Below are 21,958 nucleotides of genomic sequence, written 5' to 3'. Positions count from 1 at the left end.
ATCTAGGGCTAATATCACATACTTTGATTTGCTGAAATTAACGCAGCAAAGAGATTTGCTCTTGAAAGCTATGAATGAGATAAATTCCAAAACTACCATCGTCCCAAGCAGCGAAACCAAGAAGCCAGTGTCCAAACCTGTCAACACCTTCATTGTAGCCCAAATGCCATCAGCTATGGAAGCCACTTTGTCCAAAATGAATTGAAAACCCCAAGATGTCAGTGTAGCCATGATAGGGAGAAAATCAAAATCCATGACCCCACCTTTCCTTATCACATTTGAAATCCTCAACATGAACATACACAATTTCCTGGTAGATTCTGGTGCCTCGTCCACTGTGATGCCTTATGTTGTTGCTAAAAGACTACATGTAATACCTGATAAAACCGAGACTCGGATTATGTAATTGGACAGGAAAAATGTGAAAGTAATTGGAGAATTGAAAGATGTGTTGATTCGGATGGCTGTTAAACCACAATACACACAAGTCATTGATATAGTGGTGGTCGATATACCCGAGGCCTATGGAATGCTGCTTAGTAGGGATTGGTCAGCAAAACTCAATGGGTATTTCTCAACTGATTGGTCCCATCTCTTGTTTCCTCAGAAGGGAAAAGGTGATATGTTGAGAGTTGATCGAGAAAGATACATGAAGTATGTGGTAACGGAACTAAATGGTCCCAATGAGCCTGTAATGTTTACCAACTCCATCCTTGGGAATTATAGTTTCAATGTTTGTGCCACAAAAACCTGTTTTGGAGAATTCCATGTAGAAACAGTTGAAGAAACTTTGACATACACACAGTTGGAAATTCCCTCCCATAATCCAACTGATGAACTGTCCTGTATTATAGTAGACGATAGGACTAATTTCTTAGATAGTAGTTCAATTGATGTAACATTAGATTCTATATTTTGGACACTCTATTTTGATGGCTCTAGCTGCCTTGAAGGTGCAGGTGTTGGGAGTATTGTCATGACCCACAAGGGAACCAACAATACAACAGGATATGAAGGCCTATTGTAAGGCCTGAAGAAAGTGATTTATATGAATGTAAAAAATGTTAAAGTTTTTGGTGACTCACAGATAATCATGGATCAGGTAAGGAAAATGATACATTGCAATTCACCACACCTGGTAAGGTACCAGCATGAGGTATGGGACTTAATTAACACTTTTGATTCTTTTAATATCACCTACATACCTCGACGGCAAAACCAAGATGCTGATCTGATGGCTAATATGGCTACTAAACTTTTGCCTGATTTTAGATTGAAGAAAAATAAATGTTCTGTTGAATTGATTTTCAGACCATCCATGCTTGATAACATCTTGAATTGGCAGGTGTTTGAAGATGATGAGAAAATCCTTGAGTTCTTGCACTGTGAGAAGACATTCAAGAATGCAGTCAATGAAAAAAAGGAGCATGACAAGCTTATGAATGAGAGGGAAGGTGAGGAGAAAGGTCAGCCCAATATGATTCTAATATGATAATGAGATCTAAGACAATAATAAGGTATTACAGACTTATGTGCATGGATTAGTCTATGTCATTTTATGTAATGGATCGATAAGAGTGCAAACTGCACAGAAAATGAAGTAGTAAACAAAACATAATAGACAACACATAACCCAACAAATTTAATGAGGAGTTCACCCAATACTCCTGGGCTACATCTCCTAGTCTAGCCTTCAGTGGTGGCGTCTCTATTATGTCTTCAAGCTGAGTTCTTTTTTACAACAGTGAGCTCAATTTGAGCCTCACACACAATAGATTACAATAGCAAGAGATTTACTTGATCCTCTCAAGTTTCTCTATGAGTACACAGACTCCCTCAGTGCTCTTTGTCTCTGTGCAAACTCTGTCTCGGCATTTGCCTGAAATACTGCTCTCCCCTACTGTGCTCTCTGTCTGTGGCTTTATAGCCAAAAATGCGTTGCCTGTTCGTTTCATGTTCCTGTCTCTCGGTCTCCCTGGCCTCTGTCCGCTTCGAATCCCTCTCTCAGTGTGATACAATCATTGTTTAACGCCTAGAGAGGAGGTGGCCACCCATTCTGTAATGCCATAGTGTCGCGGGCCTCTGAAACTCCTGAAACAGCCGCGCTCTATTAAACACAGGGAAAATGTGTTTTAACAAAGAAAGTCTACCAAAACTCAATATATCAGACTTTAAAAGTCCTTAAATATGATTCATTCCCCTATCGGGTCCACCCACAAGTCGCTATGGCATATTGGAAGGCTCTGTCCCTTTGTGTTTTGGAAATACAACGAAAATCGCGAAAATACATTAAAAATGGCTTTGTTACGGACTTGAAATTATATAAAATTTCCTTTATAATGCTATCGGGTCCGACTGTCACATGGTGTATTGATATTGGCCCTGTTCCATGTTTTGACACGATATCGAATATCGCACATGACCCCCCACCGATTGTAATCGCTCCTCTACATTTGCCAATTGAGATAACGTGTGTTAACATGGGCTATCGATCTGCACGCTTGATCGACGGTCCTCGTTGATCCGTGCTGATTGAAATCGCAACCGTCATGTGGATTCTGCCAATTAGCGCCGATAGCCACCACCAATAGCGATTCGTTGATCGGATCTGGACCGTTTATCGGCCAAATCCAACGGCTCTGATTCAATGTTGCCTTAAAACCGCCGATACTTTGTTTTCTCTGTTTTCACGGGTTTTGGGCCTCCCGATAGTGTTTCTCCGCCCTGCTAAGGGTGTTTCCTCTTGCGTTAACTTTGATCTTTTAAAAGATTTTGATCTTTGGCATGATTTTTAAAGAGTTTATGAAGACTTAGAGAGCATTCTCGAATCCATTTGGATCACGCCTTCCCACTGAAAAGGATTTTGGACCACCAAAAGTTGGTTTTCAAGCATCGCTTAAGTGAGGATACAACTGCCTCACTTGCCCAATCTCTATCCATTTGGCACTGTTGGGTTTTGAACCTTTGAGTCCAATTCTAAGGTACTCCACGTCCCCTCTGCACGTTGTCCTCACCTTCTTGTCTAGAACTATATCTTCCTACAGCTCATTGAGGTATTCAGGCAACAGATCATCAATGGAAGGCAATTGAATTTGCTCTTCAGGATCTTCAATTAAAGAAGGTTCAAACAGTGTTAAATTTTCTGCATTTACTACTGAATAGATGTGCATGTATGCTGGAAGATCAAGGCGGAAAGCATTCTCACCAATTTTCTCAAGTACCTTAAAAGGCCCATACCTTATTGGCTTCAACTTCTTTCCTTCACCTTCCATTTTGTCCTTGCTGATATACAGCCAGACTTGATCACCAACTTGGAAGCTGTGCTCCACTCGGTGTTTATCATGCCTTGCCTTGTATTTGGCTTGGCTCTTTTCTAGCTATTTCTGCACTGCCTGGTGAATTTCTTGGATTTGTTCACTGAATCTGGTTGCTTTGTCCACATCATTGTGTCCAACAACTGCTATGTCTTTTTCAAAGTCAAAATCCAAGGGAGACCTTGGTATGAAACCAAAACAAGTCTCAAAAGGAGATCTCTGTGTAGAATAATGTTTAGCACGGTTGTAAGTATGTTGCACATAACATAAGTGTTCATCCCAAAGCTTGGGATGCTTGCTGCAATAACCCTTGAGCAACTGGATCATTGTCCTGTTGACTACCTCTATTTGGCCATCTGTCTGTGGATGAAAGGTTGTGCTTTTCTTCAGTCTGGTGTCCATTAATTCCCACAGACTTGACCAAAACTTTCCAACATATCAGGAGTCTCGATCAGATACTATGGAAGTGGGTAACCCAAAATGCACCCAGACATGCTGAAAGAACAATTTTGCTGTTTGTTCAGCTGTAATCTGCTTATTACAAGGTATTAAAATACACATTTTGCTAAACCTGTCCACAGTAACATATAAATAGTCATGTCCCTTTCTAGATTTTGGCAATCCCCCAACAAAGTCCACGGAAACACTTTCCCAAGGGCGGGAAGGGACTGGCAGTGGAGTGTACAGGCATAGTTTTCTATTGTTGGGCTTTCTTTTAGCACACATGGTACACCCTCTTACATATCTAGAAATTGTTTCATTCATTTTTGGCCAATAGCAGTATCTTTGCAGTTGTGCAACTGTTTTTCTTACACCAAAATGACCTGATATCAGGGAAGTATGTGCCTCCATAATTATTTTAATTCTCTCTCTTTGTGGAATGCATAGCTTTCCAAAATGACACAAGAGTCGGTCCTTAATATAGTAATCCAATTCTTCTACCTTTTTTCCATTACTTAAAGCTGCATATACATCTTTAAAATCTATATCTTGAGCATATTGTTCAATGTAGATTTCATGCATCACTGAGTTATGCTTAAGTATAGTAGATGCATTTATGATTGGTCTGGACAACATATCTGCAACTTTATTGTGTATGCCATTTTTATATCTGATGACTAAATGAAACTGTTGTAGGAAACCCATCCATCTATAATGCCTTGACTGCTGTAGTTTAGTTTGTGAGTGCAAGTACTGAAGTGGTTGATGATCAGTATGTATTATTGTTTCTTTGCCCATTAAGTAATGTTTCCACTTCTTCACACTCTGAACTAATGCATACAGTTCTTTATCATATGTAGGATAATTAACTATTGCAGAATTAAAAGTCTCAGAATGGTAGCATATGGGTTTACCATGTTGAATCAACACTGCTCCCATGGCATAATCACTGGCATCTATTTCGATCTCAAATGGTTGTTGAATATTTGGCAATTCTAGTACTGGTGTTGTACTAATTTTTTCTTTCAAGGTGTCGAAGGCTTTCTGCTGTTTGCCTCCCCACTGTAACACCTTGTTCAATCCTGTCAAAGCATGTAAGGGAGCTGCAATTAAGGAAAAGTTAGCAATAAACTTTCTTCGATATTGTGCTACCCCTAGGAAGCTTCTAACTTCTGTAGCAGACTTGGGTTTAGGCCAGTTTACAATGACTGCAACCTCAGAGGGATCTATCTTCAGTTCACCACCCCCTACAATATGACCCAAATAATTCAAAGTTCACATTTTGATAATTTAACATAGAGATTTTCTTGCTTCAAAACATCTAGAGTCTGCTTTACATGCTTTAAATTTTCTTCCCATGTTTTACTAAATACAAGAATGTCATCTAGATATACAATTACAAAATCATCAATAAAAGGCCTGAGTACATCATTCATTACTCTCATGAAAGTGGTAGGAGCATTAGTTAAACCAAAATGCATAACTAGCCATTCATATAGCCCTTGCTTTGTTTTGAAAGCAGTCTTCCATGCATCTTGCTCTGCTACTCTGACCTGATGGTAACCACTACGTAGGTCCAACTTGGAAAAGTAAACAACCTCTTTCAGCTGATCCAATAGATCATCAATGCGAGGAAGGGGATAACGATTCTTGATCGTTATTTTATTCAGTGCTCGGTAATCAATGCACATCCTCCACGAACCATCCTTCTTTCTCACCAACACTATTGGGCATCCACATAGCAATGTGCTTGGTCTTATGAACCCTTTCTCGAGTAGCTCCTATACCTGCTTCTTGATTTCTGCATTCTCTAAAGTGGATAACCTATACATTCCGATGTTAGGGAATGGAGCATCTTGCTACAAATTAATATCATGTACAATTTCCCTTTTGGGTGGCAAACCTTTAGGTTCTTGAAATAAAATATCATATTCTGAAACAACTTTTTCTAAATCAGCTTGCTGTTTAGCATCACAGTGTTCAAATACATTGGTTTTATCAGGTTTCTTTTCCTTTACAACCATTAGTAAAAATTGCTTGCATGAATTTACAATTCTTTTCATCTGCCCTGAGTTTATGAGAGTATAATTATTCTTGAGTTTGTGAGCTCTTACAGTATATTCTATTCCATCTTTAACAAGTTGATACTTATTTTCAGCTCTATAGAAAATGGCTTTTCTATCATACAAGTAAGGACTTCCTAAAACAATCCCACATATATCCAAGGGAATTACATCTAACTCAACCTCATCTACAAATGTTGAACCAATGGCAAACCTAAGTTTACATTGTCTAGTCACTTGTAGCTTTGCTTTATCACATAACCAACCTAATGGATATGGCTTCTTGTGAGGTGTGGTTAGTAATCCCAGCTTCTTTACAATTGCTTCAGAAATTAAGTTTACTTGTGAGCCACTATCAAATAAAGTATCAATCTTTTGATGCTTGGAAATAACTCTAATATGAAAAATCTCATGTCTTCTTCTCTCATTTTCTTCACTATCAATAGTTTGGGCAGAATTACTAGTAGATGCTTCAGAATTTTTACCTTGTATACCTGTGGCTGTGATGGTTGTTTCATCACCTAAGTTTGACCCCAAATCTCTCTTAACAATAGCAACAACCTTCTTCTTCTTGCCATCAAACTTCTTGGGTTTCAGCTCCGGATGCAAAGACCAGCAATGTTCATCATCATGTCCATCCTTCTTGCAGTGAGTGCATGAAGGTTTGGCCTTTTGTACAACATTTTCCTTCCTCTCTTTCCATTTCTGCTTCCTCTTTTCCTTGTTCTTGCTTGCAATGGGTTTTGATGATCCCCCAATCTCTGGGTTCACATTCTTGCCTCTAGCCTCTAGATGGGTAGCCTGAACAGATACCTCATCTATGCTAGTAGGGTTAAACATGAGAATGGTGTGCCTCAAATAACTATGTAGACCACCTATATACTTCAACAAAGTTTCAGGTGAGTCTAAAGAAATGCCTAGAATCAAAGCTCTTTTTCTAAATTCTTGGGTGTAGCTTTGTACACTCTGCCCTTTTAATTGGCGAAGAGTTTGCCAACTCATCATAGCTTGTTGCATATAAGCTAGTGGATAGAATTGTTTTTTTAATTGCATAAAAAAATTCACTTTAGACAGAAAGAGTTTTACCATGCTTCTTCAAGTCAGCTTATGTCCTGCCTTCCCACCATACCAAGGCAGTTCCTCTAAGGCGTAGGCTGGCCAACTGAATTTTACTTCTATCTGAATCAATGCTCTGCACCCTGCAATACACATCAATCTATCTAATCCAGTTATCTAGCTTCTCTGCATTTAACTCTCCATCATATATTGGCAAATCAAATTTAACAACTAATTTGATCAAAGATGTCTTCTTTTTTGTATTTTCAGGGTATCAGGAGGTGTGGATAGAGGAGCCTTTTTTCCTTTCGCTTTGCCTTCAAAATGGCCATATATAAGAGATTCCTTTGTTCCTTTGTCTTGTTTGGAAGTTGAAGAATCTTCACTTTGATCTTTCTTAAATTCTCTATACATTTCTTCTCCCATGGCTCTCATGGTCATGAAACTGTCCATGAACTGAGAGTCTAATTCCAAGGGAATTTCTTCTGTCATTTTCCTCATAGGATAGACTCTACTCATTTCTAGGTTAGTTTCAACCAGTTCTCCTTCTCCTAATTTAATATTTGACCTAGTTAGCATTCACAAACAGTCTAGCACAAGCTTGTCTAACCTTAGCAACCTAAAGCTCTGATACCACTTGATCTGATAATGAGATCTAAGACAATAATAAGGTATTACAAACTTATGTGCATGGATTAGTCTATGTCATTTTATGCAATGGATCAATAATATTGTGAAATGCACAGACAATGAAGCAGTAAACAAAACATAATAGACAACACATAACACAACAAATTTAATGAGGAGTTCACCCAATACTCCTGGGCTACATCTCCTAGTCCAGCCTTCAGTGGTGGCCTCTCTATTATGTCTTCAAGCAGAGTTCTTTTTTACAACAGTGAGCTCAATTTGAGCCTCACACACAATATATTACAATACAAGAGCTTTACTTGAACCTCTCAAGTTTCTCTATGAGTGCACAGACTCCCTCAGTGCTCTTTGTCTGTGGCTTTATAGCCAAAAATGCGCTACTTGTTTGTTTCATGTTCCTGTCTCTCGGTCTCCCTAGCCTCTGTCCACTTCGAATCCCTCTCTCAGCATGATACAATCATTATTTAATGCCTAGAGAGGAGGTGGCCACCCATTCTGTAACGCCATAGTGCCGCGGGCCTCTGAAACTCCTGAAACAACTGCGCTCTGTTAAACACAGGGAAAATGTGTTTTAACAGAGAAAGTCCGCCAAAACTCAATATATCAGACTTTAAAAGTCCTTAAATATGATTCATTCCCCTATCAGGTCTGCCCACAAGTTGCTATCGCATATCAAAAGGCTTCGTCCCTTTGTGTTTTGGAAATACAACGAAAATCGCGAAAATACATTAAAAATGGCTTTGTTATGGACTTGAAATTATATCAAATTTCATTTATAATGCTATTGGGTCTGGTTGTCACATGGTGTATTGATATCGGCCCCGTTCCATGTTCCAACGCGATATCACATATCACACATGACCCCCCGCTGATTGTAATCGCTCCTCTGCATTTGTCAATTGCGATAGCACACATTAACATGGGCTGTCGATCTGCACGCTTGATCGACGGTCCTTGTTGATCCACACTAATCGCAATCGCAACTGTCATGTGGATTCCACCGATTAGCACCGATAGTGATTCGCCTATCAGTTCTGGACCGTTAATCGGCCAGATCCGACGACTCTGATTCAACGTTGCCTTAAAACCGCCAATACTTTGTTTTCTTTGTTTTCACAGGTTTTGGGCCTCCCGATAGTGTTTCTCTGCCCTGCTAAGGGTGTTTCCTCTTGCTTTAACTTTGATCTTTTAAAAGGTTTTGATCTTTGGCATGATTTTTAAATAGTTTATGAAGACTTAGAGAGCATTATCGGATCCATTTGGATCAGATTCCCAAGTCAGTTGTTAAGATGGAGCACTTGTATGACTTGCATGATAAATTCAAGAAGCCGACTAACTGCAAAACACATAGCTGATCCATGAAGTATGAATCGGTCAACCTTGGGACCAAAGAAGACCCAAAAAATGTCAATCTGGGCCTTGGGTGCTCTCCACAAGAAAAGGCTGCATTTGTCAAGTTATTTAAAGACTACAAGGACGTCTTTGCGTGGACATATGAAGACCTAAATACCTTCGATACCAGTGTTATGCAGCATGTAATCCCTTTGGAAAAGGATGCCAGGCCCTACCAACAAAAGCTACGTAAGATGCATCCAAGCCTAGAACCATTGGTGAAGAAAGAACTAAACAAGATGCTGGATGCTAAAATCATCTTCCCAGTCAAACACACCCGCTGGGTAGCCAATCTCATGCCAGTAAGAAAGAAAAATGGAGACATCAGGTTGTGTATTGATTTCAGAAACCTGAACAAAGCATCTCAAAAGGATAACTATCCTATCCCTTCTATGGAACACATCCTTCAATGCGTTTCTGGGTCTGAAATGTTGTCCCTATTAGATGGGTTTTCAGGATATAATCAAGTATTGGTATCTCATGGGGATCAGCTTAAGACAACCTTCAACACCAAATGGGGCACCTACGCATATCGTAAAATGCCTTTTGGGCTCATTAACGCGGGTGCCACATTCCAGAGAGCTATGGACATATCTTTTCGAGGGTTGATGAACAGATCAATAGTGGTTTACATGGATGAAATCACTATGTATTCATATCAAAGAAGGGATCATATTTATCACCTAGGATAGATTTTTGAAATATGCTGAAGGTATGGAATTTCATTGAATCCCAAGAAGAGCATATTTGCAGTCATGGAGGGGAAACTACTGGATATCATATCTTCCCTAAAGGGATTGTTATTGATCCTGAAAGAATAGAGACCATCATGAGAATACAACCCCCTGCCAATAAAAAAGCCATGCAATCTTTCTTCGGGAGGATTAATTTCATTAGAAAATTTGTCTCAGGCTTTGCAGAAATAGTGCGCCCCATGCAGCTAATGATGAAGAAAGACGTTGTGTATAAATGGAGCGATGAAGCCAAGGAAGCATTTCAGCAAATCAAGGAAGCCATCGTTGAAGCTCTTGCATTGGTCAGCCCTGATTTCAGCAAGGAGTTCTTCTTGTACACTTTTGCTTCTGATGTTTCATATGCCGCAATACTCACTCAAAAAAACAACAAAGGCAACAAAGTCCCTATTGCTTATATGATCTCTAATCTACAAGGGGCGGAACTCAACTACCCAGATGTGGAGAAACAGGGCTATGCAGTTTTCAAGGCCATAAAACATTTCCGCCCTTATTTACTAAAGGCCAAGACCAAAGTCATCGTTCCCCATCCTGCTGTAAGAGCCCTCTTCATGCAGAAAGAAATGGGTGAACGAAGAGGGAACTGGATAACCGCCCTTCAAGAGTTTGACCTTGAGGTAAAGCCGACACAGATAGTTCGAGGGCAGGGACTTTGCAGGCTAGCGGCAGAAGCCTTGGTGGACAAAAAAGGGGCGTTCGAAGAATCAGGAACGTTGAGCATGCAATATGCACAAATGGAACTCAGGGAAGAGCCCTTATGGATTAATGAAGCACTGATGTATGAGCGAGAGATGTCAGAAGCCCTTTTGGACCCTGAGTCGTGGTACTACAACATACGCTTCTATCTAGTGTGGGGATCGTGTCCTGAACACATGGATGCATCACAGAGGAGAGCACTCAGATTGAAATCCAATCAGTATCATTTGGCCAACAACATCTTATACAAAAAAAATCATGATGGAATCTGGTTGAGGTGTTTGGAGAAGGATGATGTCGACCATGTATTGAAAGAAATGCATGACGGCCCAGCAGGTGGTCACTACGACGGAGAGACCACTACTCACAAAATATTAAGAGCTGGGTATTATTGGCCCACAGTGTTCAAAGACTCGCATACCTACGCTTGCAAATGCAAGGTGTGTCAAACCGCCGCAGGACGAGAAAGAAAGCATGTTGTTCCCCTCAGGCTTGTTATGATTTATCGACCATTCCAGTAGTGGGGCCTAGACGTCATAGGTGAGATCACTCCAAACTATTCACAGCAGCATAAGTATATACTCACAGCGACTAATTACTTCACCAGATGGACTAAAGCCATCCCGCTTCGGAAGGTGAACGAAGATGAGGTAATATCATTCATTGAGAAATTCATTATCAACAGGTATGGCATCCCTGACGCTCTCATATTTGATAACGCTTCTTACTTTTCATCACTGAAATTGACTGAGTTTGCTATTGACAAATCAATCCACGTAAGGTATGCAGCAAACTATTACCCCCAGGGAAATGGAGTTGTAGAGTCTTCAAATAAAAACCTTATTCGCATAATCCGCAAGTTTGTTGCTGACAACCAAAGGAACTGGCACAATGCCCTAACAAATGCCCTTTGGGCCGATAGGGTCACCCCTAAAGTGGCCTTAGGAAAATCCCCATAATTCCTTGTCTATGGATAAGAAGAAATCTTACCTCCAAATGTTACCCTTCCCTCCTTACAACTCTCCCAAGCTTCAAGAGGAACCCCTTCAGCCTTGCTTCAAGAAAGGATCAACCAACTGATGAGGCTAGAGGAATTAAGAGATAGAGCCAGAATTAAATTCAAAAATCACCAAATGATTGTAAAAAAATGGTTTGATCATCATCTGGCAGGAGATAAAGATTTCCAAGTAGGGGAGCTAGTCCTGAAATGGGACAAGCTGAGTGAGCCAAAAGGAAAACACATGAAATTCCAACACTTATGGCTGGGCCCATTCCAAGTTGTTGAAAAAATTGGTCAAGGAACTTACAGGTTGAAAACGTTACAGGGAGAGACTGAAAAGCTCCCTGTTAATGGCCAGCATCTAAAGAGATACTTCTAGTAGCCACCGCATGGTGGTTACCTCCTGAGTAGGTTAGAGTTCATTTCATTTTGTTGTTAGTTTAGTTGTATTTCTGTCTTTTCCTTTTGTTTTCTGCAAAGTTTATTTTCCTGCTATTTTGAATCACAGTCCTTTCTCAGCCAACTGATTTCAGTCCTCCAACCTTGTTTTACCTCTCAGATTTTCCCTCATTCACCACATTCAGCCTTTCCCTCCCTCATTAACCTACTGATGATTCTACTATTTCTAAACCCATCATTACCTTGAAAATCAAACAAATTTTCAATCAGCCCGTGAGAACTTGAAAATCAGCTGTGGAGTTCAAACCAAAGCCGCTCATTGGCATCTGTTGAGAACTGGGTAAGATCTGTTGATAACCTGGATATCTGGAGCATGCAGGGGCATCTTTATAAAACAAAAATGTGTAACTATAGCTAGACTGGCATGGAGGGACACTGCATTTTGAATAAATCCCACTCAGACCTAGCCTATACTTAGCTGTAGGGTTTGCAGTCATTCTCCATTGGCTCCATCCACCACACTAAATTGTCCAATACCTGTTATCCACAAGTAAACCTCCTTTCATGGGCTAAGCTCACTGTCATATACCCTGTGGCAAATCCAATTGTGCTCTAGTCCTTGTGCCTGAAACTGGAAGGACTTATCTAGAAGAAAATGAAATGTCAAGTCCTTGTGCCAATCTGGAAGGACAAGTTGTTTGGGAAGCCGGTTAGAGTAAGGACTGTTGTTGGGCTCAGAGTACCGATTGACACAACAAGCCCAACCTTGCTTAAGCGGTTTAAAAATATGGCATGATCCATGACTGCGCCCCATTCAATCAATGAAAATATAGCACTAAAATTCTCATATAAAGTGCAAGATAAACATGCCTACATCAAGTTTGATGAGCAATAAAGAGCTGAGGTACACACCTAAACAGGTATGGACAGACCAGTGATGACCCCAAAAGGATTTTTGAAAGTGGAAAACAGGTAAAGGAAGGTCAATAAACCCCATAATACTGCCATTGGAGAATGCCTGTCAAAACCCTATCAGTAAGTAGAAGCTATTTGTCTTCATCCCACCTGAAGCAATTAATGTGAAGTGGAACCCATGCCTTTCATTTGTACAGTTTGCATTTCAAGTTTATCTTAACACCCTGATGCTTTATCGATCTGAGGTTTATTTGGAAACAGAGATAACTGGTTCACCCAACGGTTCGCCATTTGTTGTGGCCACAACCACCACCCTATCAAAACTTGCCTTGGCAACAATTTTGGATGGGTCCCCTAGAAGTTAATCTTGCATCTCTCCGAATGATCTGTTTTACCTGAGGGATTTAGCTCTCTGGAGAGTCAAATATTCCATTCACAAATGGTTTAAGCCCCTTAATAAATCCCTCGCATATAACCTTGTTTAAGCCCTTCATTCATATGTTCATTGGGATTTATTTAACTCACAAAACCTCCCATCGCATCATTATTCCTGTCATAGCTCCTTATAGTGGAAATGCTCAAAAACATGCGTAAAACCCTTTCCCGCCTATCGCAATTAATGCTAAGACTCAAGGTTCACCGTTACCTTCCGGACCCGACAGTAGTATCAACCCAAATTCATATATTTTCTGGTCCGGAAGCTATATTGCATGTCACTATCGGTGGGGTCCCGAGATTTATATATATATATATGGCACGCCACTGGCCTCCAGACCCGACGACATCTCTAACCACATTATATACATTATCGGGTTCGATTCCCCAATTGCATATTGCATATTAGCGAAGCTCGGGCTTTATACACAATGTGCGTGGTTGTATGGCGAACCCGCCGAGCTTATCAAATATGATATATATATATTTTCGGGTCCGAAGCCCCATTGCGTATCACAACCGGTGGAGCCCCAGGCTTGTGCATATTGCGATATGTGATATGCTGGACGCAACGATATTTTTAGACCCCGATACATAAAATTTGAGGTCCGGCCTAAGTGATTGGAGCGGGATTTTCTTTGTATTCCTGTGTTTTCCAAATTTCCCGATATAACAAAGGGAGTGGGTTTTTAGTGTAAAAGGCGCGCTTGTGGAGTCCCGATAGTGTAATCGCACATTAGGGAAGTGGAAGGCATGGGTACTGCAACCCGCAGAGGGGCCGATACTCGATTGTGATTAAGTAAAGCCCTCGAAAACCATTCCAAGCCTGTGGATTAAGCGGGAAAATTGTGTGTTATGTGTGTTTTGTGCGTAAATCCTTTTCTTTCACACTTGTTTCCCATAGTCTTATAAAAGTTAATGAAGGAAACGTTTATATTTTGTTTGAACATTTCTATTATATTGTTCACAATCATGAAGCTAATGATAACTATCTCTGCAAGAGAGAAGTAAAGTACGCAGGAGTGGATTCAAAGAGTCATGTATGCAGAAGCGTTGTGTTTAAAGATCTGGCCTTAGGCATACCAGGTCGGAATCCCACCCGTTGCCTGTGCATTTTGAAAGCAAAGTTGTCCTGGTTTTCATCATGGGGAAGCGACACATAGTCACCCTTTTTATCAACATTTGTTCACTTCCTCAGGAAATGAAGTGCTCCAGTAGATATGTTGTCTACATGTCAGTGGTTACGCTGACGATCCTATCTCTGTATACTCAATTTGTATATCGAAGATAGTAGGGGGAGATGAAGAGGTAGGGAAGACCAAGAGTTAGGGGCTTTTGCATAAGTATTACCTCTAAAGATGAGAAGGGGCTTTTGGTTTTGGATAAGAAAAATTTTGATTTATTGTGAATAAGGAGGACTGTTTGGGTCAAGGAGTCTGTAGTTTCTAATTTTTTTTGCCTTTGCTTTTATGTGTTTTGAAGCAGAGCGTTGCCGCTAGCATAAATATAAATGTGATTTGTGGTTGTGAATATTGATGCATACTGTTCATCATTAGTCTTGTTTAATTGAATATGATTCAATTGCTTGGTTAAATTATGAGCAATCATTGATTCAAAACCATATTAAACACCAGTTGCAGGTTTATTTGTGCAGAAAGGAATGTGTATTCCTGTATGAGTAATCTAATTGCAATCAAGATCTAATACAACCTTGTTCATCTATGAACTCAGTAATTGATTCTTTGGACTTGGAATTTATTTATGGTGTTTAATCTCTTTTATTATGCTCCTGCAGGATAGACTAGAATAGTTAAGTTTAGCATAGGAAAGTAGAAGTAGTGTAGATAGGATTTGATACATATAGGTTAGCTGTTCCTTTTGTTGATTTAATTGAAGCCTTCTTCCCAGAAGCAATCTCTCAACTCATTTAGCAGTTTACGGGGTCCCTTAAAACCCATTGGAATGAGCCATTCCAAACGAAATTAGGTCTAATTGGGGCTTGCGATTGGGCCAGCTCCCCTCGTTGGTGTAGCGAACATTCGCCATGTCAATAGGACCATACAAGAACATGGCTCCCAAGAGGTCTTCACTAGATGAAAGAACCACGCTCTGGGAGGAATACATGTCATTTGGTACCAAAGATAGATTGGGTTCCAATGCCCCTAGTACATAATGTACGATACCATCTGTGTGATCTTCAGTAGAGGTGGAGATGGAACGGGTAGCCACATAATTGACCTATGGCGAGGAAGGTACTGCTTGCAAACAAGAGCCAATAGGGGATGATGGTAAAGGAGGTGCCTGGTGACCAAAGAATGACAATTGATCAATGATCACTATTCTCTCTTCGTGCGGAAAACAAACCACACGGAAAAGCGAAGAAACAAGAGCTCCCATGACATAAACATAGTCATGTCCAAGGAGGAGATTGAAATCTAATGGACCTTGGACTATCATCACATCTATATAGGTGGTCTTCCCTTCCAAAGTAATAGGGAAGTTTGGAAGGATCCCTAAAGGTTGACAGGTTCCTCCGTTGAAAGCCAACAGATTCTGGGTGACAGGCACAAGCTGTGGGGAACCCAAAGCTTGCCAAGTAGTAGAAGACATGATGCTAACATACGCACCTTCATCTAATACAGTGCCAAGTACTGCCATGTTATAGGCTTGTACTGTGATCTAGAAAGGCACATAAGATGGGAGGCAGAAATCAGTCAATGGACCCCAATCAAAAGAGACGATAGAACTAATTGGTGGGGATATCATATGATTGCCCCATGCTCTGCAGGAATAGGAGAAGGACTCTCCTGAACAACCAGGATGGGAGGGTCACTCTTCGATTCATGAGAATCTGAGGAGATGAGAAGAACATGAGCAGTATGATTACCACTCTCTTCCGGAACAGAGTGATCAACTGAAGGTGGAGACAAGTCGACACTCTTTTCGACCAATGGTTGGTCGGGAACAGACACAAGAGAGTCACGCTCAGGAAGAGCAGGACGGGCAAGAGATGAATCCAAGTCAATCTCTTTACCAATCGGGGGAGGGTTAGAAGAAAGCCTTTGATAACCAACAGGAAGTTGGGGTTGAGGAGCTGTAAGGTTTTCCAAAACTTTGGAAACTTTATCCATAAGAGGGAAAAGGTGAAGAAGATGCTCTCCTTCACATAACCTACAGGGGAATCTAATATTTCCCTTCTTCTTACCATCATTAGCTGAAGGTGTAGCATTGACATGATCTCCAGAGGTTGATGGGGATGGTCGATCCAGATTTTGAGACCACATCTCTAAGACTCTGGGAATGCCAAGACAGTCTCGAAGGAGATGGTCACCCTTACACAACTTGCAAGGGAATTTTACCTTCTGCGAAGGATCAGAAGGTTTGTCGACGGGGGGTGCATTTGGAGTAATAGTTGCACGGTTGGCCTCTCGCTTATTTGACTTCTTCTTCTTCTTCTTCTTCTTCTTCTTCTTAGCCTCCTGGTTACTGGATTTCAAACTTTCACTAGGTGAAGTAGAAGGGGAAGATGAAGAAATAGGGGAAGAAGGTGAGAGGTCAACCTTAGAATCATCGTGACGTGATTCAAATGAAGGAGACATTTGGACAGGAGTCGGGATGCTCGGGACCACCGAGGTCGAAAACAACCAGATAGGTAAACCAATGGTTAACCCAGGAAGGGACAACGTTGCCATAGAAGGAGCACTAGCATTTCCAAAAGAAGGAAAAGGACTAGGATTCCCATCTGAGGGAAATCCTTGACTGGTAGATTCTGGAAATGTTTTCATTGGAATCGACCCTAAAGAATTACTAAGGAATATAATTTAAACAGGAATATTTTATGGGTAGTTAATTTTAAGACACCGAAACAAAATTTTTCCTTTTCATATTTTAAGAGTCGAGAAAAGAGCGAAAGGTGACTCTATCACTTTTGATTTGAAACAAGCCCGAAAGGACAAGTGCTCGGGTGATCTTTTATATTTAGGGAGTCAAAAAGATCAAATGACTACTCAGGGTAATCTAGGCATAAAGGATTACCAGGTAACCGTGAACTGCAGAATACCTCCCCGTGAACCAAAAAGTATGAGCAGGCAATCTCCCCGAATGCTGTGTTCGGTGTATCACGTTTGCAAGGCAATAGAATCGTCTTCCTACAGATAAAGGATTGCAGACCTAGTGGGGTCTCCTTTTATATACATGACGGTACGGGGAGCACAAGTCCGTACTAGCGTTATCTAACACTGAAGCAAACGACAACTGCTAGGTTTAAAGACATTGGAACACGTCTCTAGCCTATACCTCTAAATGTAAGCGTTAAGTTTCAATGCTTCCTTAGGTTAATTTAATAAATTTTAATGGTTGATCTTGAATTAGGTTTCAATTACAAGGCCCTACCGTTGTCATCTAACAAAACTCCTACATGCAGCTATATGAGAAAAGAGATCTTGGTCTTCGATGAAAGTTATCACTAATTGAAGATAGAGAACTTAAAATTAATGCAACAATCGAAGAATGAAATCTTTCACTAATAAATCTCCTAAATTCACTCAATCTTCCTATAACATAAGAAGTTTCATTTCATTTCCAATGCTTATGATGATGCAAATCTAGCTTCTCAATAATGCTACTAATGCAATATTTTCTCTTAAGTAAACTAGAATGATGTTCTCCTTTTCATAAAATACAAAATGAATCTTTCACATAAATCACTTTAAATGAAAGTTTTCACAATTCCGAACAAACAAGCATCAATCAAATCCAAATCATTATAAATGAAACTAAAAGAAACTTCTTCCTTGAATCGAACAAACCAAACACATAAATGCTTCAATCGACAAACCGAGCAATGTAATCTATGCTTGGAAAGAGAAAAAAGACACTCAAAATAAGAGAACAAACGAGACTCTTTTACTCGTTCAATTGAAAACAAAGCATTCTAGTCACTTCTGGGAGGAAGAAGAGAGTCTGAGGGTCAAGAGACACTGGCATTGGAATGGGAGAAATTCTGATTTTTTCCCTTACCCCTAAAACTGGAGTGACTTTTGGGCCAAAAGTAGCGCCGATCAGCACGACTGACCAGTACTACAACTAGCGCTGATGGCTGATCGGCGTGACTTTTTGGCCAAAAATAGCGTCGATCGAGGGATTCAAAGAAAAAATAAAAAAGAACTTCACACAGGGCTAGACTTAACACATCAGAGGGTGGGCTAAACCAAGCAAGCACACAAAGCAAGCTAAATGAAGCTTTCTAGTCAGGGAGAAGACGGTCCAAAAGGCTTACGGGGTCAAAATCATGAGAGAAAAACACACTAGCCAATATGGGGTTGAGCCCTAATCTTCACTTACAGGCATTGGCGCGACTGCCTAACTGAAAACAAGCGTCAGAGGCTAGTCGGTACGATTGTCCCTCAACAATTCATGCTGGTCGGAATGACTATTGGTGGAATAAGCGCGCTAGCCGAGGTAACTATGAAAAAAAAAATCAAAATAGGGACCAGATATTCTAATATGAATTTTAGACTTAAGCTAGTAAGCAGGAGAAAAGAAACAGAACCAAAGGGAAAACGTGAAACTAGAAAAGTTCTCATGAAATCATGAAATCCAAAACAAACAAAAAGATGGGATCTCCCCAGCGGAGTCGCCAATCTGTGGTGAAGTAAAATTATAAGTGAAAACACAAATGAATTCCTCTAGCCCGATAATGGGTCTAGCCACAAAAAATACATTCTATGGAAGATTTCCTTAGGTTAGAACCAATCAAGAGGGCCTACCTCTTGGTCCCTTATCCTGCTTGATGATGTCCTCGCTCGCTCACTCCAGCAATCTTTTGCTTCCTTCTTCAAGCTCCTAAAACAAGTAAACAACAACAACACACAAACATAATTATAGAAAAATTGCAATTCAACCTATTTAATAAGTCAAGAAGCATTAAGACACAAATATGTAATATTACAAAACATGTAGGAAACCAATCGATAGTTGCATATATTAAAATTCAAAGAGAGATTACAACCATTCGTCTTGGCGTCGCAGTCTTCCTCTGACAAGACCAAGTTCCCACACACATCTACTAGCACTTCTTGATGGCTTCAAACAACAATAGTTTAAAGACTCTTCCCTTTAGGCTTCACTCCAAACCAAACACACTTCTCCCTCACACAACTAGATGGCTACAACTAGTAATAGTTTTCTTGTCTAAAATAGTATATTCACAATTAGCCAAAGCTCTGACTTTGATTTTCACACTCTAGTTTGTGCTTGGGAAGAAGGGAGGTTTATATAGGAAATATGGATGGGAGATGGATCCTCTTCTCATGGGAGAAGGACTTATCCCTTAGGGTAGTTCCATCATTATATGGGAAAGGAGCCCAAACTATCATCCTTGACCCCATCCGGCCAAACAATTTACCAGACTTCCGTTACGGAGCTTCTAGAGATGGAAACTTCAGCTCTAATTTAAAAATCTTTCCATAACAGGACCGACGTGACTGGAACACAGCTTAGTCGCACCGATCGACGTGGGGAATAGTGCTAATCTCTGCACATCGGCGTGGGGGAGACAAAGGTCATTAGCACCGGTCTTGTAAATTGGGTAAAACAAAAGTTTCAGGGAAAATGGTGCAAAGGGAAATGATCTACTCATGAAGAGGGACATAATGGGAGTTTCTCCATGAAGGCAAAGCATGCACGGTTTACTGTAGAGGTCCTACAGGATCAAGGAACAGGGTTCTTTTCCTTTTCCTTTAGATTGTTGATTGGGTTTTGAGTTGGTCTTGCAACAAGTGCATGAGATTTGGAACTTTTCAATGTGCCCATATTTATGAACTTATTTTGTTCGTGTATCTCAACAAAAGCATCAAGTGTATGCATCTTCCAAGTGGCTCCTATTGCAAGCCCAACTGTCTAAAAAGTGGAAAAAAATATAACATACTTTAAACCTAATTTTGATAATATGGCAAGAATTAATTGAATTTTTTGCTAGGATTTATATATTTTGCATACTTTCAACTGGAGTAACAAGGATTTGAACCTTGTGAAGAAAAATTGAATTTTCTCAAAACTACTCAAATCTAATGAGATGAGATCATTTTCAAGAATATGACACCATATCTCATCCTGCTTCCCAAAGAGAGTCTCTAAAGTGGTCCAAACTCCATTTGGAGTGGTGCATGCTTTGACATGAAACAATAGTTCATAGAAATTGATAAGCATAGGAGACGGATGCTCTCATCCACACAATTGAAATATTTTGATTTTTCAACTGTAGAATTTATTTCAATCCCGGTTGTCATGTCTATCCAATACAAGCCTCTACTTCTAAGTTGAAGTGAAATATTTTGCTTCCATTCCAAATAGTTATACAACACAAGAATTACAAAAGGTAGAAACCTCATTCTTTATTATAAATCCAATCTATAGTACCTGCAAAGATTATTTATGTTCCTTTTTCCTAACTCCCATGGGCTTTGATAACATGTGAAATTGTAGCTAAACTTGCACAGAATAAATATAGCTAGAAAACAATGAACAAAAATTGGAAGTAGGAAAAAAATAAAATTGAGAGAAAGAATAATGTATTCTATTGGGGTTAGAAATTGAAGAACTTTTTGTTGCCAAAATACCCTTTTTTACCCCCTCCAAACCCTATTTTTCATTCCCATAGTCCTCTTTTGCATACAACAAGGGATTATTATGCTAAAACAAGACAACTAAAGGGTTATGAGGTAAATTTCTAGTTTATGCCAGAAATCTATAGTTTGGATGCATTGTTAAGGATTAATTATTATTCTAAGGTTATTGGTGAAGGATTTGCAAGTCTTGCAACCCTTGAAGGGTCATGCAACCAAATTCTAAGTGGGCTTATGTATACAGGTTCCATAGGAAACGTTGCACGTGGGTCCCTAGGACAACAACATGATCAACACTCTATAACTCATCAAATTAGATCAGTGGCCAAAATTCATGTGCCTAATCAGTTTCCTCATTTGGCAGTTCATTCTACATCAAAGTTGAAACTTAAGTATTTCTTGCTCAACTCTTCAACCAAATCACACCAGCTCACTCCTTTTTTAGGCAACTTTGTTATTGCTTCGATCCAAGATTGGGAAAACATTCATATCTCTCATGCTTCTGTTTAGAATATGATTCGAGCATGGCTCATTTTAGGACTATTATGAACTTTATATTTTATAAAATCCTAACATTGTATCATTAGGTTAGTTTTTAGAACTTCTTGCACTCTTTCTGGACATTGGCGCAAAAGTTTCATTATAATCGATGCCATGAACCTACTGAAATACTTTGGCCACCAATTATTCTTTATATTTTCTCACAAGTCCATTTGATTCTTTATTTGTCTTATAGACCCAATTGCATTCGAAAAGGTTTATGAGTTGAAAGAATTGGAACCAAGTCCCAAATTTAGTCCTTAATGAGGGAATTGTTTTCCTCATCTATAGTTTATTCCTAGAAAGGATTCCCTACAATTTTTACATAATTATAAGGTTCAAATGATAGAACCATGTAAAAATTCATTTCCACAATTGGCTTTGTAGTTGTGGGCTCATGAGGTGCTTCTTTAAATTGAGATATCGTGGTAGGATCACCCAAGAGATCACTCATGAGATGCCACTTGCATGTCAAAAGTGGTGGAAAATATGAATCTTCACATTCCTGCTCATGATATTCTAAATCAACTTCATAACTCAAATATAAAATATGATCTGAATGATAGGATGCATCATCTCTTAGATATGCTACATGAGAAAGCATAAAAAATTCTACATGTTGTTCCTCAGATGCTTGCAAGGGACTTTCTTCAAAGTAGACATTCCTCTCAATGAAGAG

General features: G+C 39.8%; 1 protein-coding gene across 1 annotated transcript in view; it reads left to right on the top strand.

The window, feature by feature from the left end:
- Positions 1 to 10,232: 10,232 nt before the first annotated feature.
- The window catches only part of LOC149147043 (uncharacterized), a 146,080-nt gene continuing 134,354 nt past the window's right edge, over positions 10,233 to 21,958 (top strand). Inside the window, exon 1 of the mRNA XM_089441692.1 lies at positions 10,233 to 10,750. Within this exon, the coding sequence (XP_089297818.1) occupies positions 10,233 to 10,750 (518 nt within the window). The remainder of the gene's footprint in view (positions 10,751 to 21,958) is intronic.

This window comes from Pinus tabuliformis, chromosome 9, assembly GCF_031772625.1.
Source record: "Pinus tabuliformis cultivar Carrire ecotype Pingquan chromosome 9, CPIR1, whole genome shotgun sequence".
Classification (NCBI taxonomy): domain Eukaryota; kingdom Viridiplantae; phylum Streptophyta; class Pinopsida; order Pinales; family Pinaceae; genus Pinus; species Pinus tabuliformis.
The sequence above is the reverse complement of the archived record's forward strand: the minus strand, read 5'-3'. Positions and strand labels throughout refer to the sequence as shown.